This window comes from Daphnia pulex, chromosome 9 (genome assembly GCF_021134715.1).
Source record: "Daphnia pulex isolate KAP4 chromosome 9, ASM2113471v1".
NCBI classification, from domain to species: Eukaryota; Metazoa; Arthropoda; class Branchiopoda; order Diplostraca; family Daphniidae; genus Daphnia; species Daphnia pulex.
The window spans coordinates 2,848,853-2,876,757 of record NC_060025.1 but is presented as its reverse complement, the minus strand read 5'-3'; the positions used below and the strand labels follow the sequence as shown (position 1 = coordinate 2,876,757).

Below are 27,905 nucleotides of genomic sequence, written 5' to 3'. Positions count from 1 at the left end.
GATTCCTCGTAACACAAGGAATGTTTTGGTGTGTACAAAACAGCAAAATTTTGCCGTCTTGTATCATATATATCCAAAAAACCCAACGACCAATCACAGACGGGGGCCATTTTATCGCGGCGATTCGAATTTCATGTTTCATGTAGTGTTTCGACTTCGTTTACTATAAACTGATTCTTGATATAAACAAATAATAAAAAACCACATTTATTTTATCAACACGGTCCAATGTATATTATTCATAATTGAAGATACAGTTGTAGGCAGGTACCGTATGACATATTCCAAGTTGTACAGTCAGATTATGTAATTTAGACAAGGCACATACTGCTTAATAATAAATTACACAACATCCTACACGGCATCGTCGTTTTCACTGTCAGTGTCGGAGTCATAGTCATCACTTTCATCAACATCAAGCAAAGCTTCAGAGAAAATGGGGGTTTCGCAGAAGTATTGGAGGTATGACAATGCTTCGTCATAAACAGCTTTTAATCTAAAGATTTCTTCAGATAACATGTTAACTTCCCCAAATATTACTCTTCCGGATTTCGAAATATTAAGTTCTGCTTCTTTCTTCAAATGGTTCACTTTCTCTTTAGCAATTAACGTGCTGTTTTGAAGAGACTGGAGGAACTGCCTCAATTCCGTTTTTGATTGTTGGATTTGTTCTTTGTTTCTTTTTTTCAGCATCCAGCAATCTACAATTTTGAAGTTCTCCTTAAAGGTCACTAAACAATAATCACAGGAATTAGGGTTGTCTTGATTTTTATGGTCTAAATACACCATTTACCGTCATGTGCAGAATCCCACGGGAAAATCCCTTCGGAAAAATGTTCTTCCGTTACTTTGAAAGATTTTGAAATTGCATTAATCTCATTAATGATAATTACTGCTTTGGCTTTCAATGCAGTCTGGCGTCTCCTTAGTTTGGTTCTCCACTTTGACGAATCTGCTTAAAATCAATGAAAGAGCTTTTTTCCATTAAATTTAAAACTTGTATACTTGCGACACTGCTTATTTGGTCGTGAACAGTATACATTTCAAAATGAATAGCTTCAAGCTCTTTTTGGAGATCGGTTAGATGACATGTCGCTTTTCCATTATGACCTTGGTACCATTTAAAATTAAAGGATATTTAATAACACGTTCATAAAATAGATAGGCTTCAATAAATTGTTGCTCCCTTTTCCTTGTTAATCATTACTTAGATATCGGAGGGCTTCATCTTCTAGCAATTTTTGTAACTTCGGAAGATCTTCCGCTTCCGTCATACTCCTAGTTTTCAAAAAAAGATCGAGACGTTTTGAATAAAATCGCTCCCGGTACAGGGCCTGCAATAAAAAGCTTTATTAGTACACCTAGGTAAGACTCTTGAATGTTTCTGGGGCAATATTTTTTACCGTAAATAATCGTTTTGTTAGCAAACTAGCAATTCCTTTTTCTTTTTTAGAATTCCAGTATAAGATTGCCGCCGTCAGATGATCATTGCGACCTAACTTGAAAATATTTAAAATTTTGCAGAGAAGATGTAACTTATTGAATGTTACGGGAAGAACTCATTGTGTGTGTTACGTTGTAGTAACGAGAAAACAGGGAAAATACTTGTTCTTGCTCTTCGCCAAGTGTACCAGCAGCTCCGTCCCTCCAGTGCCCAAAGAATAAAACCTTAGTAAAAAAATAAAAGATGATTCAACTCCTTTACAGTATAACATCTAAATTTTCTTACCTGGCAGTACCAGGCATGGGCTTGCCCATGTAAACGAGATAGAAAGGGCATCATGTTAGAAGACAAGCATTTAAATTCGTCTTTTATTTCTCCTAAGGCTTTCAACCATGGCCAGTAGTGGCACACCACATCGTTGACGAGAAATCTACAGTTTTTCTCATTCAATTTTTTATGGGCGTATAATGTATGCCGATAAGTCTCGCCCTCGTACATGTTCACGGCACACTGGATGACGCCATGGCCGCAAGAGGCCATAAGGATACCAGTTTCGCTTAAAGTCTTGTATCGCGTAGATACTTCCTTTGACGCCTGAAACTCAGAATTTCCGCAGCGTTGACGAGATCCTATCGATTTCTTTGACTGAAAAACATAACAATGAGTGATAAGCATAATAGTTGTGAAAATACAGAAGAATTTACCTGAGGCTTAACTAAGTCAATGGAATCTTTAAACCGCTGAAAATCCTCCTTCCCAGCAATAACCTCACCACCATACCAAGACCTAGCTGGGCGTCTATTTAAAAAAATTGAATAAAGATCAGATGGCGAAAGATCAATTTATACATTAATTTTACTCATTTTTACGATCCGTCCTTGTTAGTTTGTGATTGCCATCAGGATGGCCGGAGAGGAGAGAAGGCTTTCCAGTTGTTTCATCAACACATGCACGACATAAAAGCTTATCCACCTGCTTTATTCGTGAATCACTCAAGTGTCGGGTAAACTCATGAGCCTGGCTAGCTCTGGCAAACATAGGAGTTTTAATTGAGGGACACTAAAAGTAATTAACATTGTGAACATGACGACTGGATTACTTTATAGGGTTAACTTTTTAATACTCACTCTCGATCCCTCTACTGACATAGCTGAAATCGTTTCCAAGAACTTTTGTTCAGAAGTTCCTGGGGTAAGCAATTTTAGATGATACCAGAGAGTTAGCAGTTTACTGCAACATAGAAAAGTGAACTTGTCAGGCACGGGTGGCCAAAAACCGGATAGAATGTAATCATCAAGTGTGGCATCGGAAGTACATTCGCATGAATTGCAGCGAAACAAAGCTGTACTTAGATCAAACCTTCCTATGAATTCGGAATTAAATTATTCAGATAACAATTGTTTTTTTAAACTCTTTAGTTGGTAATTTGTATACCATTCGCAGTAATGACGATACATAATTCTTTTCCAGCAGCAATCGAAAGAGAAGACGATTGACACTTTTGGCAAGCTGAAGGAATAAATACTGGTACTGGAACATCTAAACGACAAAAAAAGCTCTTTGATAATTATAAGTTAAAAAACATACATGCATACGTGTAAAAATGACAATACCTTGCTTGGAAACTGATCCGTTTGCCTTAATAAATTGTGTGGGGTCCAATACCTTAGAGCTTTCCGTATTAAACCATGTTCGTTTATGGAACGGTAACCGAAAATGAATGGATTTATCGCAGCTATGGCAGAAGTGACGTTTACAATCATCGCAGCGAATATGATGGTCAAAAAGTGAATTAAGACATCCATCTGAAGAACACATCCTCCCATGAGCAGATGAGGCATGTGATGTTACGAAAGCCTTGTAGACATCCTCTTGTTTTTCTTTCCACAAATTTTCAGCCTTCTCTCCTTCTTTTGATTCTTCATTTTTCTTTTTCTTTGAAGATGACTGCTGTGTGTTGACTCTTTCTCCTTCTAGAGCCTCGATTTGAATACCAGCAGCAATTTCCATCTGTTCCAAACAGGATAATAATAGAGTGTTGGTACAGCTGTTGTTCTGATACATGGTATCATTGAAAGAGGTGGAAGGATGATGATCAGTTTCACTTTGAGGCTCAAGCTCTGGTTCGCTTGCCAAACAGGACAACAATACTGTGCTGGCACAGCTTTCCTTGGACATCGTATCATTTGCAGGTGTAGAAGAATGTTGTTGTTCGAGTTCATTTCCATTGTGAGGCGGAAGGTCTGTTCCACTTTCCTCAACAGGGTTTTTATTTACCAATCCTATATTGAAAAAGAGTAAATCATGTTTTTGAATTAACTTTGGTGTCAAAATATGATTACCTTTCATTTTAGAAACTTTTTTAACAGCTTTTTTGGCAATTTTTTCATTCTTTTCTTCTTTAAAATCCCCATATCTGGAAACAAACGGGAGGTTTAATGGATTTCGCTTTAACCGTCTAGCATCTGCTCTTCTTTTATCGCGAGCAAGTTTTTTTTCCAGCGAAATTGTTGTTTTTTCTTCTATAGAGGTTTTTCCATTTGGTTCGTGTAAGTAGAGGGAAAAGTCGTGCGGCTAGTCGACTAGTGCGCACCATGGCGGTGGATAGCCGAAACTTGCTGCAGACTTTGCTTGATCCAAACGATAGTCACCGTAAGGCCATGTACTGTAACCTGTCAGGCTGTCAGCAGCAAAAGTGAAACCTGTTTTTTTTCTTAAGTGTTTAAAATGACAGAAGGTTTTTGTTTCATATGTTCAACTTATGAAAAAAAAAGAGTTCGCCGAAGTTTTTTTAAAGTGAAATGAGTTCTTTCTCAATTGAATTACTGTTAATGTTGCATTCTGGCACTTTGAAAAAACTTCGGCGATCTCTTTTTTTTTTCATAAGTTGAACATATGAAACAAAAACCTTTTGTCATTTTAAACACTTAAGAAAAAAAACAGGTTTCACTTTTGCTGCTGACAGCCTGACAGGTTACAGTACATGGCCTTACGGTGACTATCGTTTGGATCAAGCAAAGTCTGCAGCAAGTTTCGGCTATCCACCGCCATGGTGCGCACTAGTCGACTAGCCGCACGACTTTTCCCTCTACTTACACGAACCAAATGGAAAAACCTCTATCGAAAGTTTTTTCTTTTTTACGATTGGTTTGCCTGACATTTTGCCTACCAGAATGGTGTTGACAGAAAACGAGTTGTCGCCGTTCCCCACCAGACGACACTAGCGTAATAGGGAAGCCGCGAGAGGAAAAGTGGTGCACGCCTTGTGTGATATATTGCACTTGTGCAGTCAGACATGGGTTGGTTCGTCCCACAGCCCGACGCCAACGACATCTAGGCCCGGAATATCTTGATTAACTGAACGCCATCTTGGGAAAGAAACCTAAAACAATAACGTTAAACAGGGGCGTCCCTAAACTGCGAAAGCGAAACGCGAAACGCGAAACGCCTAAAATGCGGAAAAGCTGTGCGAAACGGACCAAAATTTTGGGACCGTTTCGCGGGACCAAATGCCGGAGGGCATACTAAAGAGCGAAACATCTTGCGAAACAAAAAGTTTTCCTTTTCATCACAGAGGTCCAAATTGACGGAGATTGCCGCCATTTTTCATTGTCTCCCGCTATGATGAGGCATTAAAGGAGGAAGGGGGGCAATCAAATTCGATTTCTTCGCCACTACCCCTGTATGTTTTCATGCGCATTTTACGATTATTAAACTAATGAAAGACATAGAGCAGCACGTTATGGTGATATTTTTAAATAATAAAATATTAGGTAATGGCCCAGGGATTATACATTACATTAAATAATTTAAATCAACCAGTAGGTACGTGCACAAAGAAAGAATCGGCCATAACAGTATGAGTGCCTTATATCAAGCTAAAAATCAAAGCTACCATGTTCCAAATCAAGCTAAAATTCAATCAGCTAAAACTTTCCTTAAAATTAAGAATGTTAATCTGATTGATACTGATACATGGAAACGAGAAGTTCCATTAATTTTTTTTATACCAATCTTCTAATTAAAAACACCTATTGCATATTGCATTCAAGGTATTTCGTATTCATGGTCAACACACAAATAGACCAGCGGACCAGCCATAAGGTGCGCGAAACTCGAAGTCTCGAAAATTTGAAACTCTTAACAAATTGTTTGTTGACGGCGTCCATTGTCGTCTGCTACCAAGACGTTTACACTGCGACGTTTCGCACACACCGATTTCGCAGTTTAGTACGGACCCAAAGACTAAAATGCGAAACAGGGTCCCAAAATTTTGGTCCGTTTCGCACAGCTGTTTCGCATTTTAGGCGTTTCGCGTTTCGCGTTTCGCTTTCGCAGTTTAGGGACGCCCTTAAACAGTGCTGTATTTTTGTTTGACACAAAAAAAGCAAGACAAATTCATGTAATAAAAACAACATTATGCCGTTTTCTTTTGAATAAGCAAGGTTTTTAAATTTGAGTACTTACGTTATGGCTGAAAGAGGGGCGCATTTAAGTCAGTTACTTCTAGATTCTAGTAGGCCATCGATTTTTGAGTTAGTTGCTCAGGAAGGACTTAATCAAGCCCTTCGTGGGACCATAAAGTTCGTCTTCAGGGTACGTTTGTAACACATTCAATTGAAATAAAAGAACTACCAACTCTATATCAATTGTAGGTGTGTGCTAATCATTATCCAGAAACATTTGGTTTATCATTTCGCTGGGCAAATGAAATTCAGTTACTATTTGATTGTTTTCTGCAAAACTATTACCTACGAAACTATGGTTTGTTGATAATTTTTCTTCAACTTATTTACATTTTTGAAATACGTCTTTGTGATTTACAGAAATGTTGTGCTTTTTTTTTCAGGAGCTTCATTTGCTGAAAATTTTTATGGATTAGAACGAGTCACAAAAGAAGACTGCACTTTGAATGGGAAAGGAACACTTCACTCTCTAATCAGTTTGACAATTCTGCCATATGCCTTGTCCAAATTAGATGCCTACTTTTCAGAAAGGCAGCAGCACAACCAGCAACATCCTGTTCTCAACTTTTCGAGTATCCGGTTCATCTATGATTTGACAGTCTTAGTGAACTGGATGCTCTATACATGGGGCAAATCTGTGACCCATTCACCTATTTTGCACCTTCTTGGATTGAAGTTAAAACATGGTGGTGACAACAGTAGCCCTGGCATTTCACTCACTAAAATAATTGAACTGAGTGCCTTCTTCATCCAATTTCTTGAGTGGTGGTTTACTAATCAGTCATCACAGGCTAAGAGTATGCTTTCCTTACCCATTCCACCTCCTCCACATTCCATTGTACAGAATCAACACTCCAAACCAAGGACTGGTGTTTGTCCCCTTTGTCAACAGCAATGGAAAAATGAGTGCGTTCTTCGCGTATCAGGGTAACTTAAATCATTAAGAAATACTTCGAACTGTAATTATATCTCACCATTTTTTTCACAGTTATGTTTACTGCTATCGCTGTATTTTGCCCTACCTAAAAGAGAATAACAAATGCCCCATCTCCAAGCTTCCAGCATCCCCAAATGACCTGATACGTATATTTGCCAACGCCGAGTAAACAACGTCCCAAAGATTTGCAGATTTCGATCCTGTGGAACAAATTGCACAATATTGATGTTAACTTACTTTCAAACAGATACATATAAATACAAGATTGAAATACATCTAGAAACATAATTAAATAAGTACGAACGAATTCCATCGCATCATTTATTAGACTGGTATCTCCATCGAAATCTTTTAAATATATGGGGAAGCGTTTCTCACATTTTACTCAAACACAAGCAAATGAAACAATACTCAAACAAATGTAACCGACGGATAGCTGGGCGTCTTTTGAGACCTCGAGGACATAACACAAACGGAAAAAAGGTAATAATAAAAATAAATAAATACATAATACGACGTCTCTTGCTATGTCCTTTTTCCCTTCTTTCACTATTCCATAAATGTATGCTTTTTTAATTTTGTTTTTTTAAAGGTGAGGTCGCGGTTTTATTAATTTATTCACTCTCAAAGTACGAGATGATGACCATCGGGATGTGGAATGTTCACCGTATTTTTGTTTTCATCGAGCTTTTTCATGAAACGCGGAGTAAATTTTAAAGACGGCCAAACCGAAACAATCGAGTGGAAAGCGCAAGTTTCCTTTCATATAAAAAGTATAAGGTGGGAGGGAGGAGGGAGACGAGGAGGGAGTGAGGACTGGAACAAGAGTGCAGGAGACGGTCGCCATGGATCCCCACTCGCTGACTACATTACACGATTCACGATTGGATAATAAGAGGAAAGCAAGAGTGGGATCATCAAACAACACTATTGCACGTGATAGAATGATAAAAAAAGAGGATGAAGAGCAGTGTTGATAGTAAAGTAAAAGAATCAGAAAAACAAGAGAGAAAGAAATGTGAAAATAAAGAGATAGATATAAGAGAAACTCGCTCACATTTTCGGTGAACGAGCTTTTACAAATGTACTTGACTATGGGCCTGGTGCAGCTGTTCTTTCTACTCACATCTTGACTTTTATTGCACACCACCAGAAAGGACAGAAAAAACCCACGCCGGAAGCCATCGATCTGACAACAAGATCTTCTTGCATAGATTATGCGCAGCTACAGGTTTCTCCAATGACAGGCTAAACCCAACCCCCACCCTAAACGGTAAGATGCTTGGTTTCCTTTTCGCTTTTAAAAATTTCGATTCGTATTCCCCGTTTCAACCGATGTTGTTTTGTGGATTACTGGCTTCCATCGGCTCCTTACTTGACTCCCTAACGCCCAATAAACAAAATCCAACCCATGTTACTTCATTAAATTTGAAAACACGCCACTTAACATTTCTCCTCATTGTTATGGGGGGTAGGGTTCTTTTTCAGGGAGGGCAGGGAAACTGGTACGGAAACACGGAGAGTACATGAGTGGCAGAGGAGGAGCAGGGCGGAGGAAGAGTGTGTGTGTGTGTGTGAGTGTGTAGAAGTTGAATAGAGAGATAGAGTAATAGAGGATTTTAATAGAAACTCAACTGACGCTGCTTCTACCGTTTGGCTGCTGTTCCAGAATTGCGATCGCGCTCAGAGTTGCCATCAGTTTCATCCGCATGAGTGGTAACCTATGGAAAGTGATGAAACACTTTTGAGTAACGACGAGTAATTATTTAAAAATAAAATAAAAGTTATTCAACCTGGCGGATGTTGGGTGCATAAGTCGGGGTGGAATGGGCGGCTTCATACTCCATGACCTCCTTGTAGATAAGATCTTTCCACTGATCCACTGTGTGCTCACGATCGTCCACCGAGTGATCGTACGGACCAGGGGCAGGCTAACAAGATTGTTTTGTACATATTAGCCAATCAATTGCCCTAAGTCTCCCAAGTAATTGTATCTAGAGAACTCCGACTTACTGCATTGACTTCGCCATCTTCGTACCAAACACTAATGTACGGATGCAGTAAGGCTTCATCGACCGAAATGCGCTTCTCGGGGTCGACTACAAGCATCTTACAGAGCAGATCACGGGCTTGGCTAGCTAAAAACGTCAGCGGGGAAAAGATTCAGTTAACCAGAACGATAAATTGTTGGCCCAGAGGGGAATACCTTTTAATCTACTATGTTCCGATGATTCGGCGGGGAAGAGTCCATCCGGGAAAAGCTTTTCGAAGGCGTAGCCCGGATATTTGGGCCTGTTTTCGACGTAGCTGCGGACAGTAGGCTGTAAGCGCTTCATAAATTCTGCACTCGGAGTTCCTAGTTGTTCTGGGAAAAGGAAAAAACAAAAATAATATTGTGGTTGAAGTTAATGGATGGTTGGTGTTGATGCTTGAAAGGAAAAAGACATTCAAAACAAATGTACCGATAATCTTGTTCCACTGATCGATATGATCAGTGCCAGGAAAAAGAACATAGCCACGGATCATTTCACCCATGATGCAGCCAACAGACCACAAGTCAACATTTTCTTTGTAGCCCATACCGAGAATCACCTAAAAACAATGAAAGCAAAAGAAGAAAAAACCGTAAAAAATCTTAGATTTGAAACGTTGCCAAAATCGATGCGATTTCTTTACTTCTGGTGCGCGATAATATCGGGTAACGACATAAGGGGTCATCATAAAATTCGTTCCCGCTGTTCTTGCCAATCCGAAATCAAGAATTTTCAATGTGCAGTCTGATTTCACGACGATATTGCTGGGTTTCAAATCCTTGGAAGAATCAAAAGTGTTAAAATTTCCTTCAACAAATGGCGTATAAGAAAACACAAATCATTACTCGGTGAATAATTCCAGCAAGATGAAGATGTTTGATTCCGCAAAGCATCTGATAAAGCAGGTACGACATTCTCTCGTGATCCAAATCCATTTGAATAACCTGTTAAGAAGTTAAAAAAAAAGAATAAGCTGACGCTCTAAGACGGAAATGAAAATAAAAAGAAACCTGGCAAAGATTGGCATCCATCAACTCCATTACCAGATAAACATCGGAAAACTCGCTTATCGACTTTTGCGGCGTGAAAGCATTGAGCAAACCTATGATCTGTGAGAATATAAATAATAAAACATGGGACATAATCTTGTTTTGTTTTGTCTTGAAACTGGAAAAACTTGAAACATACATTTTTGTGGTTAACCATTTTCATTAGTTTGAATTCACGATAGGCTCTCTTAGCGTGAGTGACATTTTGAAATGGTCTACTCAATTTCTTGATGGCAATATTCTGTCCTGTTACTGTGTCCCAGGCGGCACTGTCAACGTGATCATTCAAGAGTCGGTTAAAAATGACCAATGACGTGTTAAAAATATGAAATGAAAAGGACAATAATAGTACCAGACGATTCCCTGGGCTCCGGAGCCGATGGCTTTCAGACTTTGATATCTCCGCAGGATTGTAAACTTGGTATCGCCAACCTCCACCGTGTAGAACTGATTGGCTAATCGGGACGCCATTTGAGCCCACGATTCCTGGTGATTTCCCACCGGTGTACTTGAGTGCTTGAGTGTGACGATGCCGCCCTCTTCAATCGTATTGACCTGTGGCTAACAAGGGAATTCAATAACGTTACAACGCTGAGCGTGAGGAACGACAATATAGACGTGGAAAACTTGAATCCTCTTCGCCATTCCTTCAGTGGAAACAAGGACACGACAAAGAGATGGCAATACTGCGTTACAATAAGTGCAGGGGGCGGATTATTTGGGATGCCGCGTGACTTGACTCACGGCATTCGCCAGCGAACAAAACAACACGACTGGCTCTAAGCAAACCGCTCGCGCCTCCGCTTGACGGATTCCCAGCTGTCGCGTGGGTGTATCTCTTTCACCGGTTACTAAAGGGAGAGAGAGGGGAGGGTAGACGCGGCCGGCTGATGCACGACAAAACCGGCGCAATTTCGTTCGCATCCCCAGCGCCGCCGCCGCCACCCCAACAACAAAACTCGAGTCACACAGTGCAGACTCTGAAGCGGCCAGTCGTAAATACACAGATTACTCCATCAAATTGTGTAGCGTGCTGGTGCTTTGAAATGCGCTTGAATCGAAGTATACTGCCTGCCGAAAAAGATGGGCATCGATCGTTACTACTCAAATTTGCTGTAAAAACTAAAAAGAGTCAAGTCGTTTCTTTGGTTTGCCCACAACCACCGCAAAGACCCCGCTGTGCGTAATCACGGCAGGTCAAAGAGAATCAAACACATTAATGAAGGGGGTAAATCCTAGTTGGATAAATGTAGAAACCAAAACAGCTGGGAAGACATTGTTCTGGCTGGTCTAGCGCAAACAAATCGATGTGAGAAAGGATTAGAACGTAATCTAGTGTGATGATGGGTAAACGCAAGTTTATTTGAGCGATCTTCCTATAGTGTATGTCGATCGAATTCATTTGATAATAATAAGCCAACAAGAATCGATGGAACCGGCCAAAGGGGCCAGAAAGGAAAAGCAGCAGTGCATCGACATACGCACACCCCCCTCTTTTCTTCAACCCTCCCAACCCCTCTTGCTCACACACTTGGTACATCATATATACGTGACGTGAGTCCTTACGTTTCCTCAGGCATTAGATCAAGAAAAGAAAATATGTATAAACTTAATCAAGGAAAGATTTCTTTCACTTTGTCAGCACTGCATAAACTTGCTTTAATGTTGCAAAAAATGATCTTGTTTATTTCTTTTTTATTCATTCTTTTTGTTTTTGTTTATTTTATCTTTTTAAAAGGAAAGCATAAGTACCTCAGTAAGGTTTCATGACATAAGAATCTGCTGGTACTGCTGTAATAAACTCATTCCCCATTTATAAAGGAAAAACTGTGTGGGCAATCCTTTTGAATTATAAATCCTAGTCCCCCTCAGAATAGAATACAGTTATTATGTTTTACTGGAAATGAATGATGTTACTCTTAAATCTGTATCAAGTTGGTAATGTTACACCACATTTGTCACGGTGGGTTGAATTAATATCAGCAGGGAAACAACTTGTGAAAGATGGATACTATATGTTTCAAGTTTACATCATAAAGACTAAGTCCTTAGCATCACACATCATGGAGGGAAATGGTAAGGAATGGCTCAAGAACCTAGTGGAAGGCAAATGTCAAGAAAATCAATACTTACCAAAAGAAGTGAGACAATGGTAGAAACTCGAATACCAATTTTAACGAAAATAACTTCCGTTGCTTTCTTTAAACTAAATCACTCTTAAAACAATTATAATATCTTCGTGAACGAATATCAATACAGTTTCATCAAACTACCGGTTTGTTTTGGACTATTCTTTTTTCAATAAAACAATGTGACTTGAACGTCAAACGCACTACAAATTGTTCAAGCCGGAAATACTGGACGAGAAATTAAGAATAAACACTTTAACATTCAGCTTATTACACCTGTCATACAGTCATGGCCGACAGTGAATGTTTTCTATGTCTATGTGTTGGGTGCTGTGAACAATTTTTTTCTTTCGTTTTATATGCCAGCCGATCGTGATCCATACCTAAACACACATTACACGGTAATACCTAGACACACATTCTGTCTGGTATGCTTGACCGCTAGAGCTTACCGCGCTTTTCAATTTGGCTGTGAAAAGATGATTCAACATTTTCTTTAATTCTCTTAAAAAAACAAGGAGATCTGTTTTGAGTATATTAATTGGGAGTTTATTTAACAGTAAATCTTTTGATTTTTAGGATAAGCGAGTGACGACAAAGGCAGAAAGCAATAATCCCCAGATGAAAATGTGCGGTTCCGTAGAACTACAAATTTCCCAAATTTTGTCAAGGAATGAGGCTAACAAATTATTTGTAAATGGAATTTCGGGTGTTCCGATGATTTTTAAGTTCTCAAGATATTTTATCAATGGCTCATGATTCGCCGAGAAAGTGGGAAGGTAGTCAGACACCCTCGTTCTTTTCCACCAGTTCCCTTTGACGCTGCAAGGGAAAAATGAACAATTAATAGGTTGTCCATTTCAAAACATTGAGATAAGTTGCACAAACCTATGATCCGGTGTAAAGGTGTATTTATAGGAATATAGACTTCCTTTGATGTATTTCGGAGGCCAATCTTCTTCAAATTCATTGTAGATATTAGAGTCAAGCAAATGAATCACCTCAGTTTGATTGGTCAAAATTCTATAAACCAAAGATACGAGCCACGGATTTTGGTGGTAGGTTCCTAATGCTGCAAACCACCTGAATTTCCAAAAATGTAACCAATTACGTATCGGATTAGAAGAAAGAATCACGAGAGAAATTACATTTGCCAATCCAGTCGAGGTTGATGAGGCGCTACAAAACAAAAAGACAGAAGAATGTTAAGTAGATTTTAATATAAACTACGCAAAAATGTTAGAAATTATTACCAACAAACTGACAAGCTCTTTCAATTTGTCCGGGTTTATACTTGAACGGAATCTCCGTATACGGACCCTCCAAATGAGTGGCGCCCTCCAATATCACTTCAGGTCGGCCATCCACACCAGTCATAGATCGAAACAGTCCATAGGAACCTTGATTACATAATCAATAGTATGAATGAGTAAATGAGTTAAAATCAGAATTTGTAAATAGTTTTACTAGTTAGATGGAATTGATTAGACTGGGTATGCCAACGACTAAAGAAGGTAGGAAGAGACGCCTGAGTAGTCCGGTCAAGCGTCGAATATGGAACCTTAGGATTCAAAAGTAAGAGAATTTGTAATAAATTTAGAACTTGGGAATGTTAAAAATTCCTACCAAACTGATCCCGAACAAGAAAAATGCAATGGCGAAATACACAATGAACTGAATAACATTGAGTAGGTACATCAGCAACGAAGATTTAGATCTGACAAGATCATAGAGTGACGAACAAGCAGTAATAACAAAAGACGTGACTCCAATTGCAATTGAAGCTGGAACAGCCCACTTGAGAGCTGTTTCAAACTCTTGAACGGAAAATTCTATCAATAAAAAAACAAAACACGGTTATTATAAAGAACAGTATCAAACAAACTTTGAATTGTATACTTATTTCAGAATCGACTGGAACATTCTTTCCAAAATCAATTCCAAACCAAAGGACGGTGAAATAAATCAATAATGCAACGGAAATCCCAGTGAATATGTTTTCAATTCTGGACGACTTGACGGGTTTTTGTGAATCAGAAAGATGGCGGTCATCCATCAGCGATATACAAAATGTTATAGTAAGTAAATTAAAGAAATTGTAATTTCCACTAGCGATAATAGCGACTTGAAGCAGTATCTGTAATTTAAAAAAAACAAAAAAAAAAACATGATATAATAGTCATAACTTTAAATTTTTGCAAAGAAATTGTTAGTCTTACCTGGCCATAGCACCCAATGAGACGTAGTTTGCGCGCAGGCATGAAAAACAAAAATGGTAGCATAATTTCAATGACGTACGTTGCCACTACTGACAGCTTATGAAACCAAATGGGCAACTCGTAGAGGTACCATGCAAATGGTGTTGGAATGCATTGTGATTCAAAATGAAGTGGCAGGGCTGGTAAAACAAAATATTCAGAAATAGCTTACAGTTAAGGCTTTGCAACTTACAGCACATTGTCAAAAAGTGAATACCTGATAAACCCCACCATGTTGGACACTTACTAGTAAGTTTCACAACTCCAGAAGCAAACATCAATCGAAACAGTAACCATTTCACAAGCCAAAAACTTATCTGATCTTTGGGTGTTGTGCTTGTTTTCTTTGAATAAATAATGGGAGCTACTATGATAGTGATGAATCCACTCTCTAACAACATTATGTCCCATTGAAAGTACATAAATGTTTGACCCACTTTATACAGGGAGAGATACAGGATCCATAGTGCTAGGAAGGTGAATAAGTTGCACACTTTTTGATATACTAGCCTGTGTGTAAGAATGTGTGGTATAAAATAAAGATGCCAGTTTAACAAAATGATGTGCTTATAGATTTACCCTAGAAATGATAAGATGATACCAGTCAGAGCCAACAGTTCCATACAATAGGACACAGTCAGACCGAATGCAGGAGCTAGATGCAACAATGTTGGATTTTCCCAAAATTTGTCAAACAATGGTCTCTTGTCATGAAAATTTAAACGGGCATGAGATGGAAGAACGCCATTCGGACCATATAATCCTGGAGACACGACATTAGTTTCGAAACAAAATTTCCGTCATTCGTGTAACAACTTAGGCATACCTCTTATTTGAAGATAGAAAGAGCTAAATGCAGAAACATAAATAGCTGCCATGCATCGCAGATAGAAATTTCTTGTTCTATATATTGAAGAACTCATTGTTATTGACAATAGTTTGTGTGCCAGAGCCTGGAATCACAACTTACAACGTGTAACTTGTTATGACATGTAAGAATCGTCTGCTGCAACTGAAAGAGATTTTCATTTTTCGTTGTCAGTTTGGTTTTTCTTTTAATAAAACAATTTGGAAATAACATACTTAAGTACTAGAACTACACTAGAAAAAAATATCTTGAATTTTAAACCAGTAATATTATTTTAGCGAAAAAACCACAAATTGCAAAACCGTTTGACGTTAACGTGATGTAAAAAAAAACTAATTAAGCTACGGTGACGCGGATTGCGAGATTAAAATTTCCTAAAAATTCTAAACAAACTGATAATCATTGCGACCAACTGCGACTTAATGCAATACCTAGTCACGATTTAAAAAAAATGAGAACCGTCCAAAACGCCCTTTAGTCGTGGACTTAGTTGTTAAACGTGAGATCGTGGTTTTGTAAATTTATTTACAAGGTACGAGAAAAAGACTGTCAGGATGTAAAATGTTATGGAAACAGTCAGCATGTTGGATGAAAAGCGCGAGTTTCCTTTCATACAACAAGTATAAGATGGGAGATAGAAGGTTGACGAGGAAGCAGTGGGGACTAGAACAAGAGTCGCAAGAAAGAGTAGGATCATCAAACAGGATCAAACACTTTTTCCCGTGGTGCAACAATAAGAACAGAAGATGAAAAGCAAGTTGATAGTATAGAAAAATAATTTATAAATAGGACGAATTTAATCATCTTATTCATCCTGGTGAATGTCGGGTGCATAATTTGAGTTGGCGGTTTCATACTCAATAAGCTCCTTGAAGATAAGATCTTTCCACTGATCCACTGTGTGCTCACGATCTTCTACCGAGTGATCGTACGGAGCAGGGGCGGGCTAAATAGATTGTTTTATATTAGCCAATTAATTGCATTAAGTCTCCAAAGTACATTTTTTTTAAAGAGAGGAACAACTTACTGCATTGACTTCGCCATCTTCGTACCAAACACTAATGTACGGATGCAGTAAGGCTTCATCGACCGAAATGCGCTTCTCGGGGTCGACTACAAGCATCTTACGGAGCAGATCGCGTGCTTGGCTAGCTTAAAACGTCAAGGGGTGCAAAGATTCAGTAAATTTGAACGAAAAATTGTTTGCCCGCAGAGAATTACCTTTGATTCTACACTGTTCTGATGATTCAGAAGGAAAAAGTCCATCCGGAAAAAGCTTTTCAAAGTCGCAGCCCGGATATTTGGGCCTGTTTTCGACGTAGTTGCGGACAGAAGGCTGTAAGCGCTTCATAAATTCTGCATTCGGAGTTCCTAGTATTTCTGAGAAATGGAAAAAAATTATTGCGGCTTGCTCGGTATTGATGAATTAAAAACAAAGGTAGGCTACCGATAATCTTGTTCCACTGATCGATATGATCAGTGCCAGGAAAAAGATAACTACCACGGATCATTTCACCCATGATGCAGCCAACAGACCACAAGTCAACATTTTCTTTGTAGCTCATACTAAGAATTACCTAAAAACAAAGAACAGACAGAAAGAAACTTGAAAATAAATTTTGCCAAGATCGATGCGATTTCTTTACTTCTGGTGCGCGATAATATCGGGTAACGACATAAGGGGTCATCATAAAATTCGTTCCCGCTGTTCTTGCCAATCCGAAGTCGAGAATTTTCAATGTGCAGTCTGATTTCACGACGATATTGCTGGGTTTCAAATCCTTGGGACAATCAAAAGTGATGTTAAAATTTCCTTCAACAAATGGCATATAAGAAAACATAAATCATTACTCGGTGAATAATTCCCGCAAGATGAAGATGTTTGATTCCGCAAAGCATCTGATAAAGCAGGTACGACATTCTCTCGTGACCTAAATCCATCTGAATAACCTGTTATAAAGAAATAAAGTATTGAGCTGACGCTCGAACACAGAAATTAAAATAAAAAGAAACCTGGCAAAGACTGGCATCCATAAACTCCATTATCAAATAGACATCAGAAAACTCGCTTAATGACGTTTGCGGCGTGAAAGCATCGAGCAAACCTATGACCTGTGGAAATAAAAAATATTACAGCATAAAGTGAAATCTCTTTTTTTAGAAACTGGAAAAATATCAAACATACATTTTTGTGGTTAACCATTTTCATTAGTTTTATTTCACGATAAGCTCTCTTAGCGTGAGTGTCATTTTGAAATGGTCTACTCAACTTCTTGATGGCAACATGCTGTCCTGTAACTGTGTCCAAGGCGGCACTACCAGTCATTCAAGATATATGGTTAAGAAACTCCAATATCATTTAAGAAATATTAAAAAAAGAAATAAGGATAATAACAGTACCAGACGATTCCCTGGGCTCCGGAGCCAATGGCTTTCAGACTTTGATATCTCCGAGGGATTGTAAACTTGGTAGCACCAAACTCTTCAGTGTAGAACTGATTGTCTAATCGTGAAGCCATTTGAGCCCGTGATTCCTATGAAGATGTCAGATATCCCACTGTAGCGACTGTCAGGATGAACGAGTAACTTGCAACTGAGTACTGACCCCTGGAATTGTTAAATACAAGAAAGTGGGGGGTGTTTCTACCTGAACTATTCCATTTTTACCTTATAAAAGTTGTACCCACCTTCCCCTAAAGCTAGTAACCTCCCATTAATAGAAAATCTATTGTCCTTCAAATTCTGATGGCCAATAACATTTCGGGCTATTGCCCCACAAGAATGATCCAGTCACGTTATTGGTGGAAAGTTGTTTTCAAGGTTTGAACACCTATATCAACTACTTTTTTTTACTTATTTCTCTTTTTCGAAGGGCCTTGATTGACTTTTTATATTCGATGTGTGAAAATTTTGTTAAATAGATACATTTTTTAAAAGTAGCTTTTCCGAGAACTTTCTCCCAGAGTCTGGAGGGGGTAGGCGCGACCTCGCTACAAAACTACTAGTAACCTCAACCATTCCCAATGAAATGGTGGTTATATCCTTGAACAATGAACCTCTCTTTCACCCCATCCGATAATAACGCTTTAGGCAATATTTTAAAATAAATATTTTAAAAAATCGGGCATTAATTAAAACATTAATTATAATTTTAGATTTGTTGTCGAAAATCATCGTCGAATCACGGTCTGAACTTATTTCTGCTATTTTCCGTTTACAAGCTATCCGAATCTTCGGACTGTAAATTTCTAGAACCATAAACATACTAATCCACGTCTGCACGAACACAATTGCTTACCATCATTTAAAGTAAAATGAAACTAATTCATTTTTCTATCATTTTCAGTTTTTTTTTTACATATTCCAATTCGTGAGTAAGGCGAAACTATTCAACGCACTGAAATAATGGACAAATAAGATAAACAGAAGTAGAAAGCAAGGAATCGTAAATCGAAATAACGAAATTTGTACAAAGTCCGTTTCAATGGAACACCTCCGTTGGCAGAGACCGTCTTCGGTCTTCTTGGCTCAGTTCAAAGTACCACGGCATTGGCTCGAGCCACACAGGCAAATGATTTTGTCCTCTTCAATAGGGAACTTGTAATCATACGTGATTTCTTCCCCAACACCAATCGGCTGTTTGGAATAGATCACAATTTTTTTCTGGCTTTCGATCGTGATGACTCGGGCATAGCAATTTGGCTGGTTAACGAAACAATTTCGTTAAAGAAATTGAAATCAAAATAAATAAAAACTAAACTCACATTGCAAGAGTGATTGATGAAGCGGGCCAGATTGCCGCATTTCGTAGCGTCAATGATGTACTCCAAATCAACGCGAAACAAGTACGAAGATCCAATTCCAACAGCTTCGTATTGAGTCTCTCGTAAATCTGCCAACACGGGCCGCACCACCTGCAAGAATCACCAGTTCATATTTAATTTAACTGTGATTCCCTCAAAATAGTAAAAGTATTAAATTTACCTGTCCAACATATTCAATGACCATTTCATCAGCAGCAATCGATTCCACGGCAAACAGTCCCCAGTCGTGAATTGAAGACTTGCCAAACTTGAGTTTAGCCCCACGAAACTAAAGATCGCGACAAAAACAATCCAACAATTTAGTACTTGTGATTTTAAAAATGTTAAGTGGCATGTTACCTTAAGCTGATTGAATTTCAGGAGATCAGAATCGTTTTCTAAGCCGAAAGCTGTGAGCAATCTTCGTTGATTCGATCGCGCTTCACGCGAAAGAGCTTGTCCCTTGTTAATACCCGTATCTGTAGGACCCAGCCCAGCTGCTCGTACAGAGGACTAAAGGAAAGAGTACAAAAAAAAGAGATGAGAAATTGGTTGAGGGAAGGAAAGTTATTTCAAGAAGAGCCTTACGACATTGGATTCGGCCAAACGCGAGTCTTCAGTGACGCATCGAGCGAAATGTGACTTGTGCTTAGCTTTCTCCTTGCTGTCAAGTTTATAGTATCCCTCAGTTCGTGCTGAGCCAGACTTGTGAGGCCGGGGTTCTTCTTTTCGCTTGCGCTTCGATGGCGATGGATCCAACTCCGTAGGGTCATAGTCAACCCAATGCGTATCGTTAAGCCAATAGCCCTGAGTCTGTACGAAAAAAAAAAAGAAACAAAGTTTGACGCGAAACTCGATTTAAAAGGAGGAGATCAATAGTCGATGGAACCTGTAAAGCGTCTTGAGAGAGAAGTGTCTCGTAGCTCTTATGAAAATAAGAAATGTCTTCTGCGTCAATTCCCTTGGCCAGAAATTCGTAAAAGTATGCCATTTCTTCCATCATATCACGCTGCGGGAAAGTCTTTCTAATAGGTAAGACTGGGTCTGGTGTCGTTGATTCACGAACGCGTTTAACCTCCGCCTACATTTAATCAAAAAAGATGGTTAGAAAACTAAATCGAAATGACTGTTGATACAATACAAGAATACTTTACCTTTGGTTGCTTCTTTTTGAGTGGTTCGGCATTTTTGAGCTTGCTCGAGATTTTGGGAGGCTTCTCCAATTTCACCTTATTGTACAGATGATCCACACGAATAGGCGATGGAGAGGCGGAAGAGCCTTTAGCGTCTGGAGGCTCCTCTTTGGGAGGTAATGAATAGCAATGATCCTTGTAAACAAAAGACGCCGTCGAAGATGCCGAACTGTCACTATCTTCTTTCTCTTTGACCTGATCGATAAGGTGAATCAAACGATCCTCGGGTTCTTCGCGAATATCAGGCGTACCGGGAGTTGGTGGCCTATCTGGAGATACTTCCTCCAACTGTTTAAAAAAAACACACACGTAAGTAAAAGGATTTACAACGTTGAAAAGAAAGAAATCAAATTCACCTCTAAGTTGATTTCTTTCCGGCTCACTTTATTCGTCAGTGGACGGGGTGAATCAGGTAGACTTCCCTCACTAATACTTTCGGCTCCGGAAATGGAATCGGAATCCGAATGGGATCGATCTTCGGAGCTAGACGATGATGAAGAAAATGACACACTTCCTCGTTGCCGTCGATTCCGCTTTCGTCTTCTATCATCAAGATCCTGGAATATTTATAAGTTTAAAATTAACTGTGATCAACTACGCAAAAAATTGTTCAACTTACTTCATCTTCGCTGCTACTACTACTGCTGCTACTACTACTATACAAGGAGCGCAAAGAACCACGACCTCTTTGACCGTATCGTCTATCGTTCCGGTTCTGTAAGCAATTCAAACGAAATTAAAAGGACAGCAAATAAATAAGGTTAACAAAGTTCAATTTACGTCTCTAGATTCATCGTCGGAATCGTGCAATCTCCTTCGAGAATCATCATCCATAGGTGGTGGTGAAGGTGGTCTGATTTTCCTCTGTGGAAATTAATTTGTTAATTGTAGCGTCTAAGCGACAAATACCATTTATGTTGTTTACATACCCTGAATGAAGGAAGCTTAGGCATGGAAGCCCTGAGTCCTAAACCTAATCCAAAACCTAAGTTGAGACCTTCAAACCCGAAACCCACTTTCTTAGCGGCGGCGGCCTGTGGTTGTTGTTCGCTAGTTTGCGTTAATGGCTGGACGGGTTGCGGAAGCACTGATGCTGATGAGCCCAGAGAAATAGATTTCGTTGCAGGTCCCTTGGCTTCCTGTTTACTTTGCTCATCCCACCAATTTTCAAATGCTATTGAACACGAACAAGAGTCAGGTTAAACGATTGTAAAATATTGTCAAACTGAAGTTTACCTTTAAATGCCGTTCCCTCAACCATTCGTCGATTGAAATCTTTTTTCAAAATTTGTTTCAATTCCGCCACTATTCGATCCACGACTCCCCTGTTAAAAACAAATATTTGTAGAAAGGGAGTCTCTTAACAATTTGAAAGCTAAAAACACTTACTCGATAGTTGCAGCATGAGGATCCTCGGTGCTTTGTTCGGGTAAAGCAGAGCTTTGCGTAGGAGGGGCTGAAGACGGTTGAGATGCATCGGCGTAAGGAGGATACCCATTTGGCGGGGGATAATTGAAATTGGGGTAAGCAGGATTATTTGTTCCCGAGGCGAAAGCGGAGGGCTGAGCGTATGCATTCCCATACATACCCCGCCATGCGAAGTAAGGATCATTAGCCGAGTAGTTGGGAGGTGGTGGAAAGAATTGAGATGAGAATGACGGAGCTGCTGCGTTTTGGTCGTCGATTTCAATTTTTGTTCCATCAGAGTTGAAAATTTTTTCATCTCCAGAGCTTAAACTGGATAAGCTCATTTCGTCATTAAGTATCTCTCCACTCAATCGGATGGCTGAGGGGAAAAAATCCATTAGAAAAATGTTTACGTAGATAACGGTAAACTTTAAGAGCACATACCTTGTGGGGGCTCTGGGTGTGCAGCTTTGTAATGCTCCAAATAGATTTCTTGAGAGAGGAAGGGAGAAGGAGGTGGCGAAAGAGGTGGACTGGCGCACGGATCAACATTTTTATCGTGATCAGCTGCTCGACTGCTACTTCGCGAAGAACCTGAATTACTGCTTCCATCTAACTGAAGTTGCAGAAAAGCAGGTGTGTTCAATGCGGCTGAAATCTTCCCCTTCAAGAGTAGCTCAATTCGGGAATCCAAATCCAAAACAAGTGGTTCTTCATCCTTCTTCTCTTCTTCGTGATTACTGTTGACAAGGGCTGCCTCGGGAGGCGGTTGTGTCACCCAAGAGGGAGCAGGCGTGTTCCAAAACTGTTGATGCCATCCTCCATAGAAATCAGTAGAAGGTGGTGGAACAGAAAAGGCTGGTGGTGGAAAACTGAATGGCCCATCGACACCGACGCCGACATGGCCGTTGGAATTAAAATAGTGCTCCTCTGTTTCAAGATTGTTGGTGTTTTGCTGCTGACTGTTGCTGTTCTCCCTTTGCACCACTGGCGGAGGAATCGGAATAACTGTTTCTTTGAGCTCCTCGTTAGGTTTGGGTTCAGTTTTTTTTATTTCGGGTTTAACTTCAGGCTTTTTCTCTGCAGTTAACGATTCATACTGTTTTTTGCACTCCGCACCTAAAAATGTAATTGAAATATTTGTCAGCCAATAGAAAAAAATGACACTAGTGCTGGTGAATTACCAAATGGATCAAGAAACACTTGCAAAGGTCTTCCCATAACTGAGGTTTGATTGAGTTTTTCTACACAAGATTTAGCATTTTTTACATTTTCAAATACAACTCTAGCCAAACCTAAATGTTTATTGTTTTTAGGATGGTAAAATATCGTAAGTTCCTCAAATGGACCATGTTTTTTCACCTACAGACGACAAAAGATATTTTAAATATGCACAGCTATTAAAACACTATATTAAGACATACCAGATCTCCAAGAAAAACTTTATCAATGTTATCATTGACATTGCATATTGTTACTTCAACTGAAGGTGGGTCTCCTATATACTCTGCATCTATCTGTTAATTGAAAATGAATCAGTAAACATTACACATACACAAAATTAGAAATTTTATGAAATTGGTACCCTGAATCTTGGCACAGGAAGATCAAGAACTTCAGGCCTGGACCAAATAAGCCTTTGTATTTGTGAACGTGGATCACGAACATGAACTACAGGGTAGGTGGGATCTCCTTGAACTTGCCCTTCATATCGGAAGAGCTTCACTGCTCCTTTTATTATAAGTGGATCTGTAAGGAGTTTCCAGTTTTTCTGCTTTGCCGGATTCATGGTTTGTGTTGGTTGTTTGAAATCAAACCAAGACGGCTTTCAGACGAACCGTTTCTGACAGCACAATAAAATTTAAAAAATTTATAATTAGTAAAAATTTACTTTTTACTACTAAATGATTCTACGATGACTCGTGAATCAAATCAAATTAAAATATACAATTATAAATAAGTACCTTAGAGGTACATGATAAATGACAACACTAAAAATCCAAAACACGTCCCCAAACATTCAACACTCATCCACGTTCGCCATTTGTAAAAAGGACTTCCTAAAACGCAAAAGAGACTCGTGGAACGCAAATACGGAAATGCAAAATGGTGATGCGGAACTGCTTTTGAAGTTTTCCCCTCTCGAAAAGTCGAAAGGAAACAGTTAAATTGTGAGTCAAATTGTGACAACCTGAAAACGTATATTAGTAAAAGCATAAGATACTGAAAACATTTATCGTTGCTTAAATATTTGCATATTTATATTTATAAAAACTTAAATTGTAAAAGCCTACAGCCTACTGTACAGCAGATGGAAGTTACTGAATTTATTGGGACTGATATTGTGTGCATTGACTTTAATCGGATTTAGATATTTGCCTACATTTGGTTAGTGTTGAATTTCATCATTCATTTCGTTTGTTATTCTACTTATTTTTCATTGCTCGCGTTTTTGCTCGCGACTCGCCGGTTCGCATCATCGACATTCCACATTTTTGAACTCTGCGTTACGCTTTTTAGAAAACCCTTTGTAAACGAAGGTCATGCTAAACGGCAGTCTGCGATATGGGTTTGAAAACAAACATTGTTTTGACTCCTGACTTTTTCTTTTAATTAGATCTCAAGTTTAATAGAAAATGAAAACTTATCCAAACAGCATTTGCTGACCAATAAAAACAGACGTATTGGCGTTCTGGTAATTATGGCAATTAAGGGCCTAGATTAGGAACTTAGGTTACCACTTTACCAGCAAGCTATAACCTGCTAACATATTGTTTCTTCAAACAAAATTTATGTTAAATTTCCTGTTAAAACTTAATAATATATATAATTTTAATGGAATCATTTAAAAAATCTTTGAATTCAATGCATGTATATGCTTAAAAATTCCATAGTGACAAATGATTTCTCCAGGATATTAAATTTAAGAAGTAGGGCTTATATTGGATTTGATCATTTAATATGAGAAAGTATAAATGTTTTTGTCAAAGTTGTTTAGGTTTGTTAATTGGCATGTCATTACTAAGGACCTATGTTATATAACAACAGAAAAGAATTACCATAACTTAATAAGTGGAATTTTCAATAAAAGTTTTAACAAAATATGTTTACCAAGAGAATTGTTAGTTAAAGTTTGGTTGAGCTCAGAATTTTATTTGATCAGCATTCAGAAATCAAAATTAATTTACAATAAGGGATTATTTTAGTAGCAATTTCCAAAATCGTACAGATCGATCGTTTGCTACAGCAAGAAGGGGTAAAGAATAATGCCAACTTAGATCGCTGGCAGCCTAAATTTAAATGGAGTACATATTATTATGAAAATTCAACGTTAAAAAAAAATTTGCTACGCTAAGTTTACCATTAACGAATCCGTTATCATTACTGGTCCTAATGAACGGAGTACGGTCACAACAGGGCCTGGTGATCCAAGAACGGCAATCAATGTATCGATGGTAGAATGAAAGCGTACTTTTCGGACCATTTCACAAGAAACTGTTGTAGTGTCTTCTGGAAGCCTTTTTTTTTAAACCAAGAAATCAAATAACAATCTGCCATGGTCGACAGCTTTCAAGTAATGTCATTTGTAAAGAATAATAGTATACCTTAATGCCTCTAAATCCCAATTTTGAATTCGACCTCCTAATGATGTCGCAATATGAGTGGGATTGCAGGACGACCAATCAGCATCAAGAGCCGGGTCTTGACAGCTAAAGTTGTTGCTCAAAGAAGTTACTGGAGAAAAATTTAAAGTACTGAAGATTCTTGTAACGCCAGACTTTTCCATCACTAAGAATTTACTGGGCTCCGAAGGATTGAATCTAACGGCCATTCCTACATAAGGTTTCCAATTTTAATCCTACAGTGTTATTTTTGTCATTTTTACATCTCATTTATAAATCACCTGAAGATTGAAGAGGAATTGTTTTTAAAAGATCTCCAGTCTCTGTAGACCAAATTTTACAAGTAAAATCATCAGAAGTAGAGATCAAGAATTTTTCATTGATGTCTGGTTGAAATGCTATTGAATTGACATTGTCAGCATGTCCACTCAATTCCTATAAAGATAATGTTGATTTTTATTTTTAAAAGACTTTCAAAGTATGCTAAACCTGTTACCAAAACATTTTCTGATTGAGCAAGATCACTTGTATAAATCCGAATTTTCCCATCAATGCCTGCTGTGGCAAATTTGCAGACTTTAGGAACTGTATCACTGGATGAGAGTGCACTCCAACTCAAGGAAACAACTGGGCAAAAATGATGAAATTCACGAATCACATTGAACTGAATCTCATCCTGACGATAACAAAAGCAATTAGTAAAACAATAGATACATAACGATGTATCAAGTAGGTAATGACAGGTTTTGACAATACAAAATGTGCTTACGTTTTCATTTTGAACGTTGGCAACGACCACCTTATTTTCCGTTCCGATTGCTAGGAAATTTTTGGACCACTCGTATGGTGAAAATGAAAGACAGAAAATCTCTTCATCTCCCAAGCCAACTGAATGAAACGGTCTGGAAAGAGAGCCCATTTCTTTTTTTATGATGGCTTTTTTACTTAAAAATCTTTTTACAAATTCAAATCGGTTTTCTGATTGTGGTTCGTGCTTCGTGGTTTGTAAAAACAAATTACGTCTGCCAAGTTACGTTGCCGAATTTCAATCCCTCATGTCGCTTTGTTGCCAGTAGCCTTTTTTTGCAACCGCTTTATCAAATTATCAACTCTGGTTTTATAAAAGCCGATAAAAGCGATAAAAGCAATAAAAGTAAAATTTATCAATCTGAAAATTAGTCAGTTATTCCATGGTTTTTCTTAACGCACAGCTATAGGTTATTAAATTACCTCGCTACCAGTGAGTATATCGGACAAAAAAGAAGAATGTGTCTGTCATGCTAAGATTTTTAATAGCAACTTGACTAATGGCAGAACACAATTTTCCGAATATGGGAATTTATCAAACATATTATTTCTGTTTTACAGATTACAGACAAAAAGAAAGAATCACCCCCTCCCCCACAAATGTTCCGCCATTTGTGTCTCATAATAGACAATATCCGCAAGGGTTTTTACCCATAATCGAGGAAACCTCACCTACGCAATTTGCCTTATCGTCGTGTTACAACTACAACACGAGTAAACTAAAGCAGATATTCATAAATGAACTTTATGTAAGAAATAATTGCGCGTCATAAACTATTTCTTAACATTTAAAAAATCGAGTAGTTTTTATGTAAATCGCACTTCAGTGATGCTTCAGGTGTTAGCTAAGTTTATAAAGAAATCCGTACTTATAGAGCCGTGTTGCATAAAATACAAATTACAAGTTATCTGTGTGATAATTATAATTACCCTAAATAATTATAATTATTGGTGCGGAGATCTATCGAATCTCGAACTCCTATCACGAGATGTCTTGCGTCTGTTACAGATGCAAGATGTAATTTTTGTCGAGTGTTTTCAATGAAAACACTTCCTTATAAATAAACGAAAATATATAACCCAGTATAATTTACCATTTAACCGAATCATTAGATAATCCCGCAGATCGATTGAATTTCTGTTTGCGTGACACGAGGGAAATATATTTCGATTCATCTTTTTTCTTTCCTTAATGGACACACGTGATGCGCGATATATGAAGCAAATAGTCGCGCGTGTGTGTGTGGGCCGCCGATGCCGCTGCGCCATTAATCAAATGGAAAGTGCCAATGGATTTCGGGCGCGGTAAGCTCATCCGGAGCTTCATCATCATTATAATCTCTTTTCCGACATCACCATTTTCTCAAAGAAGAAATAAAAGCTGCTGCCCAAGTACAAAATATAAATAAGGCGTCTCGAAAAGATATAAATGACGCACTCTGATGTGGGGTCGCCTAAATTATTTCACGTACCGGAAAAATCCAAGAAAAAAGAAAATTTTATTCTTGCGCAACATTTTATACCAATCCAAAGTGCTGGCGGAAGGGGGGTAAAAAAAAATCTACAAGTTCACAGAGTGCAGAGTTATAGTGGCCATATATTACAACACCAACCAAAGTTGTGAGTTTTGCGCTTGATTGAAATTACACACAAGAGAGCGAAAGGAAAAAAGAAAAATCAACTGGGTTCATTAATATCATCTTTGATGATTTTTCTATAGTTAAAATGCAGACGTGCCCATTGTTCCGTTTGGCTTCGAAAAAATATAAAATTCGATTTGTTTTTTTTTTTTCCTTTTAATGACGCAATTGACTATATATGCAACTTTACTGGCCGTCTAGAAATTAATCTCGTGTGTGATGTACGAGGCTTTTTGGCTGAACTGGCC

The 27,905-nt window shown here is 38.5% G+C and overlaps 7 protein-coding genes across 9 annotated transcripts; 1 reads left to right on the top strand and 6 right to left on the bottom strand.

The window, feature by feature from the left end:
- Positions 1 to 72: 72 nt before the first annotated feature.
- Positions 73 to 4,537, bottom strand: LOC124202860. Its single transcript, XM_046599352.1, has 13 exons — positions 3,787 to 4,537; positions 3,058 to 3,726; positions 2,879 to 2,983; positions 2,572 to 2,807; positions 2,304 to 2,503; positions 2,149 to 2,242; positions 1,730 to 2,089; positions 1,551 to 1,668; positions 1,404 to 1,495; positions 1,208 to 1,334; positions 1,006 to 1,110; positions 794 to 952; positions 73 to 731 (listed from the first exon to the last, which is right to left on the bottom strand). Exons 1-13 carry the CDS (start codon positions 3,791 to 3,793, stop codon positions 355 to 357), a joined length of 2,649 nt encoding a protein of 882 aa, XP_046455308.1. The 5' UTR covers positions 3,794 to 4,537; the 3' UTR covers positions 73 to 354.
- Positions 4,538 to 5,758: 1,221 nt separating this feature from the next.
- Positions 5,759 to 7,122, top strand: LOC124202866 (peroxisome assembly protein 12-like). The gene is made up of 4 exons (XM_046599360.1): positions 5,759 to 6,040; positions 6,100 to 6,208; positions 6,294 to 6,837; positions 6,899 to 7,122. Exons 1-4 carry the CDS (start codon positions 5,915 to 5,917, stop codon positions 7,014 to 7,016), a joined length of 897 nt encoding a protein of 298 aa, XP_046455316.1. The 5' UTR covers positions 5,759 to 5,914; the 3' UTR covers positions 7,017 to 7,122.
- Positions 7,123 to 7,154: 32 nt separating this feature from the next.
- LOC124202862 (stress-activated protein kinase JNK-like) lies at positions 7,155 to 12,412 on the bottom strand. 3 transcript variants are annotated; one of them, XM_046599354.1, is made up of 11 exons: positions 12,063 to 12,412; positions 10,282 to 10,490; positions 10,069 to 10,198; positions 9,891 to 9,989; positions 9,726 to 9,824; positions 9,524 to 9,658; positions 9,310 to 9,439; positions 9,054 to 9,212; positions 8,861 to 8,985; positions 8,641 to 8,778; positions 7,155 to 8,568 (listed from the first exon to the last, which is right to left on the bottom strand). In XM_046599354.1, exons 2-11 carry the CDS (start codon positions 10,398 to 10,400, stop codon positions 8,494 to 8,496), a joined length of 1,209 nt encoding a protein of 402 aa, XP_046455310.1. In that variant the 5' UTR covers positions 10,401 to 10,490; positions 12,063 to 12,412; the 3' UTR covers positions 7,155 to 8,493. The 3 variants fall into 3 exon arrangements, with proteins under 3 accessions (XP_046455310.1, XP_046455312.1, XP_046455311.1); XM_046599356.1 differs by having other exon boundaries at positions 10,282 to 10,484; positions 12,063 to 12,392; XM_046599355.1 differs by lacking the exon at positions 12,063 to 12,412 and having other exon boundaries at positions 10,282 to 10,779.
- Positions 12,413 to 12,584: 172 nt separating this feature from the next.
- Positions 12,585 to 15,326, bottom strand: LOC124202861 (lipase maturation factor 2-like). The gene is made up of 11 exons (XM_046599353.1): positions 15,143 to 15,326; positions 14,896 to 15,079; positions 14,534 to 14,826; positions 14,278 to 14,456; positions 13,958 to 14,195; positions 13,685 to 13,890; positions 13,526 to 13,619; positions 13,312 to 13,458; positions 13,207 to 13,237; positions 12,947 to 13,141; positions 12,585 to 12,880 (listed from the first exon to the last, which is right to left on the bottom strand). Exons 1-11 carry the CDS (start codon positions 15,237 to 15,239, stop codon positions 12,634 to 12,636), a joined length of 1,911 nt encoding a protein of 636 aa, XP_046455309.1. The 5' UTR covers positions 15,240 to 15,326; the 3' UTR covers positions 12,585 to 12,633.
- Positions 15,327 to 15,689: 363 nt separating this feature from the next.
- LOC124202864 (stress-activated protein kinase JNK-like) lies at positions 15,690 to 17,789 on the bottom strand. Its single transcript, XM_046599357.1, has 9 exons — positions 17,585 to 17,789; positions 17,370 to 17,499; positions 17,198 to 17,296; positions 17,036 to 17,134; positions 16,831 to 16,965; positions 16,632 to 16,761; positions 16,406 to 16,564; positions 16,212 to 16,336; positions 15,690 to 16,130 (listed from the first exon to the last, which is right to left on the bottom strand). Exons 1-9 carry the CDS (start codon positions 17,701 to 17,703, stop codon positions 15,990 to 15,992), a joined length of 1,137 nt encoding a protein of 378 aa, XP_046455313.1. The 5' UTR covers positions 17,704 to 17,789; the 3' UTR covers positions 15,690 to 15,989.
- A 719-nt stretch (positions 17,790 to 18,508) lies between these two features.
- Positions 18,509 to 23,705, bottom strand: LOC124202859 (histone-lysine N-methyltransferase SETD1-like). The gene is made up of 18 exons (XM_046599351.1): positions 23,552 to 23,705; positions 23,173 to 23,430; positions 23,012 to 23,104; positions 22,772 to 22,949; positions 22,032 to 22,706; positions 21,570 to 21,966; positions 21,417 to 21,505; positions 21,110 to 21,354; positions 20,961 to 21,044; positions 20,800 to 20,895; positions 20,537 to 20,737; positions 20,142 to 20,468; positions 19,877 to 20,068; positions 19,576 to 19,800; positions 19,348 to 19,500; positions 19,169 to 19,276; positions 18,949 to 19,098; positions 18,509 to 18,886 (listed from the first exon to the last, which is right to left on the bottom strand). The coding sequence occupies exons 2-18, from the start codon at positions 23,374 to 23,376 to the stop codon at positions 18,713 to 18,715; spliced, it is 3,591 nt and encodes a 1,196-aa protein (XP_046455307.1). The 5' UTR covers positions 23,377 to 23,430; positions 23,552 to 23,705; the 3' UTR covers positions 18,509 to 18,712.
- A 1,014-nt stretch (positions 23,706 to 24,719) lies between these two features.
- Positions 24,720 to 26,335, bottom strand: LOC124202865 (nucleoporin Nup37-like). The gene is made up of 6 exons (XM_046599358.1): positions 25,980 to 26,335; positions 25,707 to 25,886; positions 25,492 to 25,645; positions 25,193 to 25,421; positions 24,949 to 25,105; positions 24,720 to 24,877 (listed from the first exon to the last, which is right to left on the bottom strand). The coding sequence occupies exons 1-6, from the start codon at positions 26,127 to 26,129 to the stop codon at positions 24,785 to 24,787; spliced, it is 963 nt and encodes a 320-aa protein (XP_046455314.1). The 5' UTR covers positions 26,130 to 26,335; the 3' UTR covers positions 24,720 to 24,784.
- Positions 26,336 to 27,905: the final 1,570 nt, after the last annotated feature.